The sequence below is a fragment of the Megalopta genalis genome, chromosome 2, assembly GCF_051020955.1.
Source record: "Megalopta genalis isolate 19385.01 chromosome 2, iyMegGena1_principal, whole genome shotgun sequence".
In the NCBI taxonomy this organism is placed as follows: domain Eukaryota; kingdom Metazoa; phylum Arthropoda; class Insecta; order Hymenoptera; family Halictidae; genus Megalopta; species Megalopta genalis.
The window spans coordinates 19,178,124-19,197,524 of NC_135014.1; the positions used below are offsets into that span (position 1 = coordinate 19,178,124).

The 19,401-nt window shown below is 33.1% G+C and overlaps 1 protein-coding gene and 1 long non-coding RNA gene across 2 annotated transcripts in view; one reads left to right on the forward strand and one right to left on the reverse strand.

Annotated features, from left to right (window-relative positions):
* LOC117220528 (uncharacterized) overlaps positions 1–19,401 on the forward strand; it is a 31,723-nt gene that overhangs the window by 790 nt on the left and 11,532 nt on the right. Inside the window, exons 2-3 of the mRNA XM_033470552.2 lie at positions 3,436–3,882; positions 15,079–15,488. Of these exons, the coding sequence (XP_033326443.2) occupies positions 3,447–3,882; positions 15,079–15,488 (846 nt within the window). The 5' untranslated portion in view covers positions 3,436–3,446. The remainder of the gene's footprint in view (positions 1–3,435; positions 3,883–15,078; positions 15,489–19,401) is intronic.
* LOC143258805 (uncharacterized) lies at positions 15,964–16,731 on the reverse strand. The gene is made up of 2 exons (XR_013032677.1): positions 16,548–16,731; positions 15,964–16,126 (listed from the first exon to the last, which is right to left on the reverse strand). It is a non-coding gene; the product is annotated as an uncharacterized LOC143258805 (long non-coding RNA).

The window sequence follows — 19,401 nt, forward strand, 5'->3', positions numbered from 1 at the left end:
GCACCGCTGAAACTCGAACCGTAGATCATTATTCTGGCACTGATTCAACAAGTTTCATTAATAATTTTCTGGTGACCGATTTTACAGAATTTTTCGATGGCCGATTTCTCACAGAACTTTTCGATGATCGATTTTACAGAATTATTCTTAACGAAGGTTTCTGTAAAATCGTCTTCCATAAAGTCATCAGTCGTGCATCTTGCACTGTGTTATTCAATTTAAAATAGTACGAGACCAATTTAGCTTGAAGCTTTTAAAATGTTAGAGGGTCTAGTTTGCTAGACAATTACAAGTTACATGCATTGCAATTGATTGGAACGATAAAGTAACATAGAACTCGTTTTTGGGCTTTAGTATCTGAATCTGGGATGACGAAAGTTTAAACAACTAATTTTGTAGATCTCGGTAATTTCTATGCATGCCGAAAATTACAGCGTAATTGTTTGACTTCGTAACTAACTGTAAACAATCAAAGATTGCGAAAATTTCGACAGTTTCGACTGATCAATTTAAGAAATCTAGAATTAGGTACGGAGACCTGCAAAATGCATTGTCCAAATTTTCGTTATAGGCTCAGATAATAAAGTTGAAAGAACATCATTTTATAATTTTTTTGTCAATGTAACCAATTGAAATTTTGGTAACAATTTGTTTTCACAAAGTCTAGTCAATTATATTATATAATATAATACTTGAAAAAACAAATTCAAGTGATTTTGGCAAATTTAAAAAAATTTATTCCGTCTCGAATAGTCTCTTGAATAAAGCTCAATTTTCGTATAACACATATACAGTGATATACATAATTATTAGACTGCGGATTTTTATGCAAAATATAAATTGTCTCCATCAATTGCAAAGAATAGAAACCAAGTAGTAACTTCATTCTTCCTTTAATCATCTTAGTAGATTAAGAATAATACATTGACACTTTCAATTGCTTTTAATTTTTACAGTCTAATAATTATAGACTCAAAGAAGCTTTTACATTGTTAATGATATCTAAACGAAAACTTAACAAGATATTATATTTGTATATTTCTATGTTAGAAATAATTAGAAAATACAATTATACGTACAAATACGATATCTTGTTAAGTTTTGTTTTTAAATATAAAGGGTATCGCGCAACTAAAAGAGGCCACCTACAGTGCAATAAATAATTATAAACTCACAGTAATTTTTACATTTTCGCTGATGTTCAAACAAAAACCAAAAGAACTATATTCGTATATTTCTATTTTCTATTATTTCCAATATAGAAATATACAAATTTGATGTTTTATTAAGCAGCAAATATCACTAAAAATGTAAATGTTACTTCGAGTCTATAATTATTCCCACCATTCTAGGTGGAAATAGAAAATAAGATGTATAGAGTATAATTACACTAACTTAAGGGGGTATTCTAGTGTGAAGTGCATGTGTTTTTAATTTTGTTAGAGAATTTTTTCAGAGAAACTATTATTTCTTTTACAGTCAATGAATCGACAAGGTTTATTTGCACGTATTTCAACGACGTTTTACGATTTTCTGAAAAAAGGTGAAATTAGTGGCACTCTCGAAATAACGCTTTAAAAAAAAAGTCGTCTCACGGTGTCCATGATTCCGACCATTCTGCTTCACTGAAATAAAAAAAAACCTGAAAGTTCCTTAATTAGTATGAATTGGGCTATAGCAGGTACTAGAACAAAAGAAAAAGTTCGGTAATTAAAAAAGTGGCGATACATTGAAATTCGATTATCACATATTTTGTTAATCTTCGGTGGCCTAAAAAAAAAATAGAAAAGGATAAAAATTTTTGGTTGATTCTAGTAGGAGCTGTAGTCAGATATGAACCGGTTAAGGGGGTGAAAACTGTCCTTCACCCGATTTAACCAGTTAGCTGTTGTAATCTTATTGAAACGTGTGTAAGCTACTGTAACTGAGCGGTTTAACTTGGAAAGTGTTTTCCAAAAAATATCGAGGTAGCTAGCTATTTTAGTATTTACATTTGTACGTTATATATAATTTTATTTCAGCAAAGACTATAGAAGACATTATATTACCATGTTATCAGTTACCATTTGTTTTAAATTTATTAAAACGCAAAATCCTTAAATATCTGGATTTTAAAATAAATGGACTTAGGCCACTTTCAAAGTAAACTGTTCAATGATTCTGTATGCGTTTGGTTTCTTTCATATTTTCTTGAGATACGACACTTTTAATAAAGACTATTCGTTATACTAATTTAATAAAGACTATCAAAGTATATATACAGGATGTACCAAAATTATCGTACTTCCGGGAAATTAGAGATTCCTGAGGTTATACGTAGTAACTTTTTCCCCTACAAAAATTTTCTCCGAGGTATCGTTAAGTAATTATTAACGAAAAACATTGACCAGTGAGAGGTGTGCTCGGCTGGCGCGATGCGGCCCAGCCAACGAGCGTGATTACTTTCAGGAAGCAATATAAGACTTTATAAACCTAGTGTTAAGATCATCTAGTGAGGGAATATTTGTCAATAACCCTTATATCGAGATTTCCATATTAATAATAGAAGAGTAGAATTTGATTTCGATTTGAAAGACGCAAATAACGTTCACATTTAGTGGATTACGTTCCAAATCTTCTTATCGAGTCTAATACGATATTTTAGGGAAAGGGGTTAATCAAATTTCGATAAAAATATAACATAGAGTCCTATTCGAGATTCCAATTCGTTTTCGGGGTTTCGAAATACCGTTGAACTAATTTCAACTTATTAAAATGAGCAAGAAATCAAATAAATATCCACAAGGTGAGTTATTTAACTCTTTCATCAGAATTTTTCTTATAAACTGTATATCGTATGAACAAGTGTTTCGAACGAAACTTGTTTTGTATAAACAAATGCATACACGGCAACAATTAATTTTTTGCTATTTTCCTTTTTTATCATAATGTTAAGCAGCTTTCCTTAGCAGAATTCTTAAAGAGCGTATATTGCACGTTTAAAAACATCGTTTTTATTTAATAATCTATCTAATCCGTTTTTATCAATAATGTAATTGTTAATCCGATGCTCAATATTAATGAAAATATAAATCGATGTTTAATCACTGGACTGCGGATTTTTATGCAAAATAAAAACTGTCTGCATCGATTACGAGAAACCAGAAACCAAGTAGCAACTGCCCCGTTGATCCTTTAATCATCTTAATGGATTAAAAGTAATACATCGACGTTGTAAAATGCTTTCAATTTATACACATTATATATACACATTATTTATACACATTATACTTTACATTGTAATTACTCAATTTCGCCATAAATGCATAAAATCTGCAGAGTCTACTAATCACTGGAACATTTACCTTAGCTTCTGTACGTTGTTTATTGGCGCAGACAATTTTCACGTTGCATAAAAATCGGCGGTCCAATAACAAGGTAATTGCTTGATTGCAGGTTTATTAGTTATGTACAAAACGGTACGAAAGGGCGATGCCAGTCTACAGTACACAATCCTACCGCAAACAGACCAGTTCTCCTCGTCTGGTTTCCCTCAGACCACCGCGAAATCGAGGCCGAGGATCATCAAATACACCATGGGCACGCTGATGATCCTCATAATTCTCTCGTGCGTGGCGACGCCGTTCTTGATGAACCAAGACGACCAGAGCCTGTTCGCCAGCAGCATACTCGCCATGGGCCGCGTCGGGCACAATACGATGTCTAAAAACTCGTCGAGGAGTCACGGTGAGAACGTCGGCGTCAACAGAAGTAGAAGCAGATTAATGGGGGCGATATCGTTGTCGACGGAAGCTCCTAGGAAACAAGATGTCGAGGATAGGATGACTTCGCCCCTAAAAGCGTTGAAAACTGACGCAGAGACTGAGAACCTCACGACTACAGGTAAGAATCGTTGCAATTATTGTCGTATCGTTTCGGTGACATTCGTGGTTTGAAAGTAGTTTCGGTGGGCCCGTGGTTAGGGCAGATGTCCCAATTTCTGCGCCTTTGTGCTAGACTGCGGTTCTTGTGCACTTATGGCAGAAATGAGTGGGCATAATTTAAAACAGTGAAAATATTGAAAGAGACTAAAATTGTTGATGTATATCAGTTTGAACTTATTTTAAAATGATTAAAGATAGTAAAAACAATAACCTCGACTCCCATGTCTTGCAACTTGGATAGACAATTTTTATTTTGCATAGAGTTCTGCAGTTTGCTTTAAGCCAATTTTTGCTCTATTGAATTTTAATGTTGCTAGGAAATCATGACACTCTTGACAATATTATGACTTCATTAAAATTAACACATCTTCTAAACTAATGATTTTTTAACATAAATAAGCTAATGCTTTTTTTGTAAAGAATATCAATATGCATCATCTGATGCAATAAAAAATATACAATTCCATTAAAAAAAAATGTTAATGACCTACGTGTGTCCTCTAAAAGTCCATCTACGAGAAAACTAGTAACATCAGAATGTAGCCCTCTCGAAACTATTTAATTTTATCTGAAACATTGTCCGTGTGACGCGTGATAATAATAACGTAAATCTAGATTTAGTTTGAACAAAATATAAATTTTAGGTTATGGCTCACCAATTGAGCCAAATATATACGCTAATGCGCGCCGCGTTACGTTTCCTGCCCCCACTCCTTCGGTACAAAATCTAGCTTATTTTTCTGGCTACCATGAGTGAGGTCTTGATTATCCGAACCAATCATGGGAACATGAATAGCAATATAATAATTACTTAGGCCGATTAAATCACTTAAATAGATTGAAATTCTTAATCTCTTAGGAACAAGAATATAAATAAATAATGAATGAAGACGTAGAAAAAATGTTACCCTGCATTGTATATTTTGCACCGTGTTGAAGTTTATTGTACTAAAAAAGATCGTTAACAAAGATTTTCAACACACGAGTGTAAGAGGAATTGAAAGATTTAAATATAATTTAATAATTATATTAAAACGTCGATTTATACCTAATAATTCAAGTAAGCAAGCACTAAGCTTTGAGATATTAAATAATATATCCTTTTGATCCACATAAAAAGGTTATACTACCAGAGAAATTGTTTGAATTTTTAGTAATTAATAGAATTATTTTAGAAAATAAGGTTTTGTGTGTGCAAATTTATTTTTCACATGGAACATTAAAAACGTAATTTTCGAAATTGTATACGAGGTGAAGTGTCGGAAGCTTAACTGGTTGATAAACATTTAATTGCACAAAATTCGAGTAATAGATCATTAATTTTCCTTCCTTGATTGTTGGAAATTGTGGAATCTGTGTGCAAAGAAACGGCCTGTTACGTACATCGACTTAAAGAAGTTTCCTGTTCCTCAGAAATCGAGTTAACTCGACAAAAGAAGTAAATTCAGTTTCCTCGTTTAATCTAACTTTGTCTACCGACGTCTAATTTTTGTCACCGAATACAGCTCGATGTATATTAAAACCTCTTCAATTTTATTAGGTTGCGTCTGCTCACTTTTTGCAGCAGTGTTATTAGAAACTATTGATTATTCTGCAGCAGGTAAACATTTCAAAGTAAAGAACTATTTGACTATTTTCATGGTACTGACATGCAGGCAATTCGTGTTTAACGTGAAGATCTGCATATCTAATTGAAATATGCTTGGAGGAATCTCCTCTTTCAATATCTGTCAGTCTCCATCGATTATTTTAAACTTACTGAAATTATTAAGGAAAAGATGAAATTTATATTTGGCTCAAATTTCTTACAGTTGATACAGACAATCTTCATTTTTCAATGAAGATCTATGTAATTAATTACAGACTGTCTGCAGATGTTTCTCTATTCAGTGAATTCTCTTTAAGTATTTTTATTTTATTGAAATTATTAAAGACAGAATAACAACTCCATCTGTCTCTACTTTCCTACAATTGACGAATTGTAGGACAAACGAACGAACTGTCCTATAATTGACCACTTATCAGTGTACGAAGATCTGACAGCATTATTCCCACGTAACTGCAATTTTAAATTTATTCTTCTCTGATGGAAGAGGTATTTTTCTGTTTGTCCTGGCATCCGTTTTCGAGATCTTTTCTTTCGATTCTCATGACATTTAATATACTAGATAACTTGAAAAGAAAACGTACTGCTCGTAAACAAATCCTTAGAAATTTTTCATTGTAGAGCGTTTCTCCAGCTTTACGAAGCAATTTTATTTGTTGACGTTATCTCAGTGTGTTTCTTTACACTATGTTGGGAAGAAAGAATTATATTTTGATTAATTGAATTGTTCTTGTCGTAGGCACTTTCGGTACACTTCTGACGATTCCCACTGATATTTTTCCTGTTCAATAAATAAAAAATTCATCGCGTCATATTTCGTCATTATTACCATAATGTACACCCCTAGCTAAAAGTATTAGGATACCTGATGATTTAGTGTAAATTGTAATTTCTCATTCTGTTCAGGTAATGTTTTATGTTTAGTATTAAATGTTATGGCATCGTATTGTCGAAAGTACACATTAAGTTGTAAGTATTCGTCACTTATGCAATTAGTTTACCCATTTATTGTATTTTGTTCAGTGAAAACATATGCTGAGTACATTTTGCACGACGAAAGACGAAAAGAAAATGTAATCTTCTTTTATACAATCTTTATTATAATGTAAATATATATAGATTTAATCAAATTAACTGCGAAGTAAATTGAAGAGAAATTATAACAATATCCTGCAGGTTTCTCAAATTGATTTAGCTTTCTGCGAGTGTCCCAATGCTTTTGGCGGGGAGTGTACGAGAGTCTGATGCAAAAACGGCAAGGAAGGCCAAAGTAAACGTGAAAGGCCTCGAACTTTTGGAATGGCTGAAAGCTTTGCTGAAACTTTATAAGGAGAGAGGTTCATTCATATGATCTGTAGACTAGATGAAAAAACAAAAGTATGCTAATTTGCACGTTTATATTTCTATTTGCATATGACCAGTTTTATCATTGTATTAAAAGACATTGTCATGAGACTTGAACATTTCCTTCGATTTCTACCATTCTAAAAGTTCTCTATTTGATCGCATTTTCATGCAAAAAGAATTCTACACCGCACAATTTTATCTAGAAAATTTCTCTTCATTTTCTGCATTCTACTTCAACGAAGATTTACCGTCTCAGCGGCGCGCGGCAATACGCTGAAACGGAATATTCCCGTACGTTTTAAGAAAAGAACAAATAACGTCGGAAGAAGATTTCACGTTAACAGATACGAAAGTTTTCTCGTTTCTTGTTGCCTTAGTAGTGAAACAAGTATCGGCGCATGTTCTGTTTGAGAAGCACGGAACATTTTCACGGAAAGTTTTATGGTGCGTTGCGGAAACGAGATCCTGGGATCATCAAAATACAATACGCGATGAAAAGATATATCACTGCTTCTAACTATAACACCGGAAAACCTTGATTATCCTTCGATATTTTATTTCTTTATTATCTCTACGAGCAAGTTATGTTACTTTGATACGATTCTTGAACAGATATCTCCGGGACCAGAATTTAACGGGAATGTATTTAATTAATTAATAAAGGATGAATATGATTTACCAGAAGATTAATTTGGAATGCAAGGTGAATATGATTAACAAAAGGATTAATTTTGAGTGCAAAACCTGTGTTACGGGTTATCACATTATCTCAATCTAATATACATTTAGTTGCTATTACAAACGCTTGATTTCTTCGATGAAATATCTTTTTTTATCAGGTGTACTACACCCGGTTTCATTTTTTACAACGTGTGCTTCTACGCGGTCTTTTGATGCGTTTTATTTACACTTGTAAAAGGTTCCAAACACGTTCTATTTACGTTTGCACGTATTTACATTTACATACGCGGTACACCAAAACACGTTCTATTTACTTTCGTACAGTTCTGTAACACGTACTATTTACCTTCACGCGGTTTTTCAACATGGTTGCCGCCGCGTAAACAGCGACCCAGGTGCACATTCATTTAGAAAGCCATAAAACCGAAGTTACTGCAAACAACTTTCATGTTGCAAGTTGCGCCAAAGAACTGATGCATACATTAATCATGAAAGGGTGGAAACGAAAGACGACCATTCCTGGAGACACCGCCTTGAAAATTATTTCCATGGCTCTGATCCTTTTTAAAAAATAACACTATTTGAAATATTATTTTAAATACATATTCATAATTGAATCGTTTATTTTGAAAGTGGCCTAAGTCCATTCTCCAAAAACGTCGAGCTAGCTATTTTAATATTTGCACTCCTATGTTATACAAGGTTATATTTATCCCATAATTATCTTAATTCCCGGAAAGGGGTGATTTCTTATAGGAGACCCTGTATACAGGGTGAGTCTCGTGACATGACTACAAATAACTCATGAAATATTTGTTGTACCAAAAAATGTTTCAGATAGAAGATGCATGGATTCCAAGGAGATATATAGTATTCTAATCAGTTTTATGTTATTTTGCTTTTTTATCAAGATATGAAGATCAACTTCAATTTTTTAAATGGAATGGTTAATATTTCTTCGAGAATTCGGATAAAGCGTTGAATTCTATATAAAAAGGTATTACGCCAAATTGGGTGTAAGATACACAGTTACCGAGATATTATCAAAATAAGTTTTATTTTAAGCGATGTTCGAACTGCTGCCCGTTGCAATCAATACAATTACGTAATCTCATTATTAGAGAACGAGACTCACCCTCTATAATTTCATTTGGCCTCTAGAACGCAATAACCCTCAGAAACAAAGAAACATTATACTACCATGTTATCAGTTATCAATATTTTTAAATTCATTAAAACGCAAAAAAACTTAACTATCTCGATTTTAAAATAAATGGATTTCACCTACTTTCCAAAATAAACGGCACAATTATTGTTATACTTACGGTCATTTTTTAAATAACATTATTTGGAATATTATTTTAAGTAACATGTTATTCTATTTTATAATTCTTTGAAATAATTCTTTGAGATAATTCTTCGTGGAAATTATCTGGTTTGTACCGTCATATGGATTGACATTTTTGCAAGATAAAAGAACCGATCTGACTATGTTAAATAATTATTCGCTTGCAACAAACACTTTTCTCAAGAATAATTCCACGACCATATTAGACGAATCCAAACAATAATCTTTTAAAGATGAACTTTTTAAAGAAATAGTTTGCTGAAAGCAAGTTGTTGTAAAATAACATTTTTTCTGTCGAATATTATTTCAAGCATTCTATCTTCGTGAAGATAAAGTTTTGCTAGAAAGTAAATCTATTCCTCAAAATAAAATCTTTTCATTGCTTATTATTTTGATGATTCTTTCTTCTGTCATATTTGAAATAAAAAACAACGAAATAATTCATTATTTGAAATTGCTATTATTTCCAATGGATCGAGATGATTTTTATTTTCAAATAACAGCATTGAGAATTTACGGAAAATCAGGAATTAATTGCGAACTTTTAGCTGGAAGTGTATGTAGAATGAAATTCGATAGCACATCCGTATCGGGGCAGGCAATTTATATATGAATAATTTCAAAATTTACGATATTCTCCTCTTATTTATTGCATTCGAAAAGCAACGAACGATACATGAAACAGGATGTTATTAATATGCGCTTGGAGAGAAAATTCCAAACATATTGAAATCACGTTTATAACTTAATTGTGTCAAGATAAGATAATCAATACTGATAAAACGACTTAAACGAAAATATCTACATGAACGACTTTTTAATGTGCATCTTTTATTATTTTCTAATGTTGCATGTAATAAGTTAATATTACCTTTCTATAATTATAATAACTAATTATAACAATAATTACTTATTATATTATAATTATAATAACGTGTTCTAATATAATTATACCAATTATTATATAATTGTAATAACTTATTTCAATATAATTATAATAACTAATTATAATTATATAGTAATTAAATATTTATACAATATAAGTTATTATAATAATAAATTATAAATAATTACAATAGAGTAGAACGATTTTCATTTTATTTCTGATATTAATTAATTTATTGCATGATCATTGCATGTGCTGCAAGTTCATTAACGCGAAATAAGCATTTCAGCCAAAATGTGAAGGAAAAATGGAATCTCGATAAAAGTAATTGATCCAATTTTTCTGGATAGCTGTCGTATCTTCATCTCTATTTTTCCCTCGCCAGTGTGTACAAACCTCTCTTTGATTATCAACAGGAGATATCTCTATTCTCAATACTCCTCTCGATATCGTATCGAATTAAAATCGATAATTTACCAGAATAGAACATAATATAAAGATCTGTAACATGATGTGCTGACCTGAACAGAAAACAGAAAGTCCCAATAAAAATTAATTAAACTGCACGAAGTTTTATATTGTATTAATTAAAATGTATTGAATACTTCATTTGAAGTGCGATAGAATCTATATTATTTTGAAATCATTATTATAGTATAAATATATTATAGTATCGATATCATTGCAAGCATCGATGTACAGTGGTGTGCATAATTGCTACTGACATCTAAACGAAAATTTAAGAAAATATCGTATTCCTATATTTCTATTTTCTGTTATTTCGAATATAAAAATATACAAATTTAATGTCTTATTAAGTTCTTTTTAAATATATAGGGTGTTTTAGTTAAAGCAGACCACCTACAGTACTCTGAATAGTTTTAGACTCAAAGTATTAAAAACCAAAAAAAAGTTACATATGCATATTTTTAGTATTTATTAATTGTAATACACAATTTAGAATTCATTAATTACAATATAATTTAGAATTTATTAATTATAATATATAAATATATAAATATGGTGTTTTGTTATGTTTCTGTTTAAATATAGTAAGAAATGTAAAAGTTATATATATACTTTGAATCTATAATTATTCACATCACTGTATTTGTCACTTTGTCATTACTGATTTTACTTAACCTTCCAGCAGTGTTCGTAGAAGCTTACTCGAATGCTGTTCGGGTCACATAGATCCAATTAAAAAAATACTTGCACACCTGTGGAAACTATACTATAGTGCAACGTTTTTAAACTTAGTGTATGAAAGAATATAATAATTAATATGAAAATGCAAAAAAATTGTAAATATTGATTTGCGCAATTTAAAGAATTTGAGTCCTCTAAGTTGGTAATTAAAAAAGTTCTATCAGTCTAATTATAGATCCGTATCATATCGATCATAAACACTGTAAAAGAGTTAATAATAGGTCCAATCTTCTGCATTATCGATTATAGTTTGGCAACGTTTCAGCATGCTTTCTACTAATTTTCCGTGCGAAGCAGGCAGTGATTTCCACGTTTTCCAAGTGTAGCTAATTGAAGCTCTTAACTCTAATGAAAGTTTGCCTGAAGTTTGTACTTTGAAATACACTAAACATTTTCTATGACTTTCGTGTACGTTGACATTTATTTCCGGCTAAAACTTAATCTTTAAGACGCTCTAAACTGTAAATATTGTTGTACCACAAAATTTCGTTTCTTTACTCCTACAAGTCAATAATTATCACAATTGTCATTAGTTATTATTATTAGACCACGAATTTTATTCACCTATAGCAAAGATAATTACCCAAAATACAAAATTGAGAAGACATAAGACGAAAATAGGATAATATAGTTACACTATTTTGAACTTATTCAGATTTTAGGAAGAAGCAACTTATTTATATTTAATTCCTGTTTTTTGCAATCGTATTCAGATATTTTTATTTTGCACAAAGATTCGCGATCTAGTAATTACAAACAACGAAAACAACATTTCGGTCACGTATAACTATTATTTGTAATTAAAAAATTTGAATCAAAATAACAATGTACCACATAATATCATTTTTCTTATTGATTATAACTAGACCGTGGATTTTTATGTAAAATAAAAAGTGTTTGTATTAATTGCAAGAAGTGGGTATTGTACAGAGATTTACTACTTCTTTTATTAACTTTAATAAGTTGGAAGGAATACAATAGTATCTTTAAATTCTTTTATAGTTTTGGCTCTCGTATATTTAATGTAACTATTTTTATTATAAATACACATGAACGTCCGTAGTCTATTCTTAACATTTCTTGTTTAGTTCAAGAAGAAAATATTTGACGAATAGCTGAAGTAGAAATCTAAACTCATCAAATCCTATAAAAGTATAGTCCTCACGCGACAAGAAAGCACCTCCATGTTTACATCCCTCCCCCCGTTTTGCTAACTGCCCCACTGCCAGAACCATCGATTGCTATTGACCGAAAACTGTGACGAAGATCACTGTTGGCCAATAGCGACTGAGAGCTGCGGTAGTGGGACAGCTAATAAGAGGGGGGATGTAAACACAAAGGTGCCTTCTTGTCGCGTGAGGACTATAATTAGGTCAAACAGATTATCCGAATTGATTTTGATAGAAACATCGGTATGCTATGCATAAATCTATTCTGCTGTTAAAATACAGTTGTTTTAAACTCTGATCCAATGAGATATTTGTTTTTTAACGCGCAAAAGTGTGTATCTGTCATATGACTACTTTATATTTAAAGATTAAATTGTTTATGCTTGTTCACAAGCTGAGGCACAATTGGGGAGAATTTAGTGTACTTCAATGTTAGGCCGTACAATCGGCTTTACAACCAGATAGATTCATTTAAAATCGCGATATTGCAACGATTTTCTATGTGCCCCATATATAGGATAAGTCGATTGTGATTTCTCACTGAGAGATTATCTCGTATCACACGAAACGTCGGATTTCTTATCAGCCGCAAATTGATCGATCAAGTGATTAATCATATAGAATTATTTATGCGCCAGAAACACGTTTATAAAAGAGAATAGGAATAATGCATATTGCATTAATACACATTTTGCATAAAGACCCACGCTCTAGTTATGACAGGAGACGTATAAAGTTTTCATGCTAATGACTGTGCGTTGAGTCGTTCCATATGTGATGTCACGAATACCTTTCTCAGTACTATTCATAATGGTTCACACGCGGACGTCGCAGTCCGGGTCCATTTTGACCCAGATCATAAACATTGTCATTATGGAGCAGATTATATGGATTTATGAGAGAAATGAGTAGTTGCAATTTGAAATAATAGAATAATTGATATAATTGCTGAGTACTGAAGTATACAGGGTGGTCTACGCAATTGTTTCAGGTAATAACTTCGTTATTAATGCATTTAAGAAAAAATGCCAAAGAAGCAAGATAAATGGCTAGAAGAATACTACATTTGTTGATCCTTAGATCTTTTTTGAGTGCATCGGTGCATGTGTAATTAACGATTGCATCGTTTCTTTAAGTGGAAATGCATATTTTTGATTTCACGCATCGATTCCTCTGTTCATTCCACGTAAAACATTATTAGGGTATCATGACGAAAAAATTAAAATATGTGTTGAAACGAATTTAAAATTAAAATAATAAATGGCCCTAAACATACTCAGTTATATTTTTGTCAAAAAGATTCGATTAATAGAAAAAGATCGACAAGATCGCAAGAAAAATTACGACAAGATTGACGTAATTAGGTTTAGATGAACGCGGGAAATCTAAAATCGGCATACAAGAACGAAAGAGTGGGAAACGTGTTCATGATAACAATAAACAACAATCAAAAAGTTCAAGCGCTCTACTGCCAAATTGTGGTATAGATCTATCTTCTATAAAATTGAAGTATCCAACAGTTTCTTATTTTCAACATTACATCGCCTTCCTGCTGATATCTGAAATCTGCATGCACTAACATGATCTTTACAGTAACTGTAAAATCATACTCTACCAATTGCTGTGCTTTTGGTTTGTTTTTGGGCATAATTAATTTTATATTTATCAAGTAGGACATACTATATCTTTTTTATTCAAAAATGAAGAAATTAAAAGAATAAAAAATATTCGATATGTCTTATTTGATAAATATAAATATAAAGTTAATTACAGCCTCATGCTTCAATTTCCCAAGTAAGCTATTTAGGACGCTGTACAAAGATCCTGTTGCTTCCTCGAATATTGCAAATTAGTGTGCCGAATTTAGCAGGGTCGTAAATCCCGCTTTGTTTGCTTGCGACAATATTAAAGGACCGCCTGCGAAGTTGGATATTAACAACGCCACGTTGAAATTAATTTAGAATGCTCGATTTAACGATTGATATACCAGGGTAGACGAGCCAATTACTGTGCCTGAAAAATAATCTTCGGCAAGTTTTGTTGAATAAAGCAGTTTCATTGACGTCTCTAAACATTTCGGATTATACTTCGAGGTTCGTCTACTTACTCTAAACACTTCTTTCGAATAAAAATATTGAAATGAATTTGAGATATTAATCGAAATAAAAAGAAAATTTATGAGTTATTTATCGTGTTGGTAAATTGCATGTGAATATTACGTAGTTAAATATATTTGATTATTATATTTCCCGCATGTAAATACTATTTCAAGGAAAGTTTATTTGTGAAATTCTGTGTTAGACCTATGTGTAGACCTATGTACTTGATAATGAAATTGTTGAGGTTCAGCAAGACCTGAACAGATGATCGGTTATATTGAATTTTAGTTCATAAAAAGTTTGTCGCTAGGATAGGTGACAGCTGAAACACTACCTCGAACGTCTACTAAGGAGTTGTAGCCCCCTGAGTTCACCTAATAATGTCCCTAATTTCGAACGTCTGCCATTTTAAATGCCCGTCCCAAAATAGGTACAATAGCATATGAAACACGCATGCCAGTTGTTCCGTAAATCGGAACAATAACAAAATTGAAGTATACAATGTGGAACAGTATATTTTTGCTTAGAAACAGTTGTATTCGAATGAACATTCTTTTATAGCTGCTTGTTACCCAACAGTATTTGTGCGAGTGAATTTCTAAAGAACAATGTAGAAAACTGTGGGCAGAATTTTTACATCCACTTTAATGTGTTACATCGATTTTTTATTGTATTGTTTGCGATAGTGCTTCTACTAAGGGTCATAATTGAGCGGTGTTTCATAATAGGTGCTTTTACCTTAAATTTTAACCAAAATGTACTCCGGGGCCTTATTGCCGGTTCGTATTCATTTGTTTTTCATGGTCGCAGATTCTGTGGCGAGCAGCACGCAACGAATTCACGTTTCTCCTGAACCACTGGCAGCCCTCCATCAGACGTCAACGTCCATCACTTTTCCCTCGAGCTCATCTACGACGTCTCCTTCGACCGCTTCCAAATTATCAGCGAGTATTTCGAACGAGCTCACCACATCGGTCTCGAGTGAGTCGCGGAAAGACTCGATGCCGAAGGTGACGCTGAAGCTCAGGGAGAACGAGACAATACCGCAGAGGTACATGAAGGCTGGCATAGCCTCCTACAAGAAGGGGAACATCACTACGAGCGTCCTGGCGCATGGCCTAAGTCTCGAGGGATTAATCTTCAAGACACCGGAGGGAACGATAAAACCTTGGCCGCAGAAGTGGTTTTTCACCGACCCCGCTGCCGATTTCCAATGGAAGGTAGGTGGACTTTCAATTTCAAAAGAGTGCAAGGAAGATTACAGATTTCCGATTGAGATTCGTCCGCTTTCGGACCACGCCAGAATGATTAGTAAATCATGTTCGGAGACAATAGGTTATATGTAACAAGTCCGTTATCGTTTTCTTGGGAGAAAGGGCGTTTTAATTACTGTGACCATCAAAGTGACGTCCGAAGTTTTCGATATGTATTTATCTTTTATAATATTTTCTTTAGCTTCGCTGATATAAAAAAAAATGTGTCAGGACAACTTTGTTCAGTTCGAAGTTAAGAATATTGTGATTCATGTAAGTATAGTACAAGTCAAATTATTGTAAGGGCGTGGTAACCAGGGGAAAGCACAGTAATTGACACACTTGACCTATAAGGCGTGCAGCCGTCGACGCAAACGGACTTATTATACACAGCCTAATAATTTCACATTAATAGGTGCTTCAAATAAAAAAGAAACACACGTAAAACTGTTTTTAATTTTACTTTCTTTAACGTTTTACGTCACAAAACATACCGGGAAAGTAATATTTACATTTATTTGAGGTACTAAGTCCACTTCTACTATAGTCCATTTCAATTCCAAGTCAGGTTATCGATAGTCTGGTTATGTCCTGCTCTAGATGCACTAGAAGAAGTTTTATCAAAATTAATGACCTAACGATTGCGACTTCTTCTTGCAAGTAAAAAGATAGATAATAGGTAATAGAGAAAATATAAATCGAATACACCGTTAACTATTGCAAGAACATACTATGTATCCTTTGATTAGAGCTATAACTAATTAAGCATTATCGTTGGTAGAGGCAACCACTCTAATTTCTCAATAGAAAACAAATACATACATTCAAAAAGTTTCGTACAAAAATTCGCGACGAAGCCGTAAACCAAAATACAATCGAGTTATACAATAAAAAAATTGACAAAAGGAAGCTGAAAAAGTTCAAATAAAATTCTGTTGCAAGCTCTACCTCGAAGGACAAGAGCGTATTTATTTGATTCGAAGTCCAAAATAGGAGTGTAATTCGTTTGTTTGTGTAATTTCTTACCGGAACCCGTAGCGATCGTCGTATCTTTGGCACGGATAAAAATGGAATTTTGAAGAAAACGTGGTGCACGTTAAAGTTCACCGTCGTTCCCGAACGTCGATTACTATTTAGCATAAGAGCGTGATCGCCGTGCTCCAAAGACGGCGAAACTGAAATACCTAGAGACCGATCGATAACCGGAGCACGTTCGTGAATCTAAAAGTAGAGACTGGAAACGGTCGGTTTCTTTATTCCCGAGCAACGTTTCCCGCTAGGTCGCCATTATCTTCATCTCTTGGCCCGCGAAACAGACATATCGTTTCCTTCCTTCCTCTCTCTCTCTCTCTGGGGACTATGTATTCCGTCCGTTCTCGTCATTAATTTTCGACCGCTCCGTTTTGTTTTATCTCTTAATTTCTTAGCCGCGAAACAGCGTCGCGCGACGAGCCGCCGATTATTATCCGGGCGTATCTCTTTCTGCCTTAGTTTTTAAGAGAGAAACGAGGACAACTTCGGTGATGACACGAAAATCGTTGGGCGGAACAGCGCGAGACAAGAAAGCCATTCATTTTGTTGAAACACGGGCATTACCGGCAGTGAATAATTGTTGTCAAGCGTAGGAATCAGCATGAATTTCTGCATGAATTACGAAGTTGTCGCTATTGTGGCTTTCGCGGGCGTGCTCGGCGTATCTCTTGGAAAAATTATCGTTACAATACACTGCTCTAGTGCGGCAGAGAGGATCTTTAGAGATGATTTTAAAAGCGGGACAGTTGTGTTTGATTATTTAGTGGAAAGCGTTCCGTTATCTGGAGCAGAGATTTTTCGGCGAGAGAATGGGGAAAGTTGCAGTTGTTAGGGGAGCGGCGGCATGAAATGGACACCTTTGTTCCGCACACGATATAAAAAAGGACCATTCTCTTTCTATTTGGTCTCGCTGGAGAGCTCGATTATCTGATTATTAGACTGCGGATGCTTATGCAAAATTTATACGTCGAAATATGCGAAATATATGCAAAATTAATGCAGAATATATTAAGAAATATGAAATATAGACGCAAAAAAATGTGAAAATTATATGCAAATTGTTTTATTATCTACACTATTCATTACCACTTACTATTGTTACAATTGTACTTGCTAATATTTACCGTAATTTGCTTTATATTGTATTACGATTATTATTTCTATAATGATAAACGAAATTTCTATCCAAGTCCCATAAATACGTACATATATTATATCTGTTTCCTACAAACATATGAATTTGCATAAACATCCGCGGTCTAAATAGAAAGAGCGAAATAGAATAGACCAAATAGAAAGAGCCAAATAGAATTTTCATAAACATCCACAGCGTGTGTCGTATTTCTCGTTTGCATTTTTTTCGTAACCACATTTTTTCAAATAGTTACTATGATATCTCAAGTGCCAGTTGACCGATTACGACCAAATTTGGCAGTCATCTTCAGCACATGTGTCTCTATCACAAATAATAAAATAGTCGTAAAATATCGTAATAAAATTTTTTAAATCTAATATTTTTAACTATTTCTTTTGGCACGCTAAAGTTGTGAAAACAAGCGCAAGAAATTGATAACCTAACTTTAATAATACCTAACTGCCAAAAATGTTCTCTTTGATATTTTTATACACTTCTGGTATCGACAACAGTCACGTTCATATTGAACATAACGGATGTTTGTTTGTCCATTTCGGAGAAGAAGAACGATCGGAATCGTGGCAACCGCGCAGGCATGTTCAATTGAAGGGGCACTACTAAATCAGCTGTATCTTCGACAATTCTAAATATTTTTTCATGAAAAAAATAGTGTATATTCATCAAATATAGGTCAAAACCATGTCATAAATCCCGACACAATAATGTCTTTATGGTTCTTAAAAAAACTCCCAAATAGCACCTAAAAAATTGACTACTAGACTAGAATACCCCCTTAAATTGATGTCCAACATCAAAAGACAATTATTACACAAAAATATTAATGATTTCAATTTCACGAAATGTAAGTGCCACATTAGCAGCGACTGTTGATATCTGCGACGAACGTTCATTTGGTCCTGGAATAAATATCGAAAAGTCTGTTCTAGTTTCGCATCGAACGAACTTCGATAATTTAGAATAAGGTGTTGTAGGGTATCGCGTTATTAAAGGGAGTTTTGTGTTCTTGTAACTGCGCACAGATGTAGGGATCATTTATTATGAACTGCTCTATTTAATAAACACGGGGCTTAAAGCTATTATCATGCGGAGTTAGTTAAGTGGGACAACATTTCCGATATTGAGTTTTGTGTCATCACGGAGGATTAATTTACTCCTTATTTAAACGGACATCGTCCGTAACGAATGCATCTGATCACCTATATATACCTTGCTCCGAAGATAGATTATGCAATGTTGTTTAAGGCATTCTGCAGTAGTCTGTTCTACCGTTACCGCAATACAAATTACAATACAATACAATGAAGAATTTGTTTTCTCACGCTTTGCATATTTCCATGAAAAATGGAAGTTTACACTGAACCTTCGATATTGGATTTCGTTATTTCATATAAAAGCAACCTCATCGTTTTATCTTTTAGGTGTGTGCAATAGAATTTTTATTAACTTTCGCAGATATATGAACCTCTTAGTTGACAAATAGCGTAAGTCCCGTTTCTTAATATTGTGAAAATTGAACCTTTGTGTAATGCTTCATAAAAATTCAGAACAGAACGTAACTTTATTTTAATGAAGTAAAGTGAAAGAATAGAAATTACGATGACATAATTTAAAGGAAAAACTATATTTCTTTGGTCAAATTCTCCTCTTCCCAAATTACTGTATTACGAAAAAGGCAGTCAATACTTTCCAATA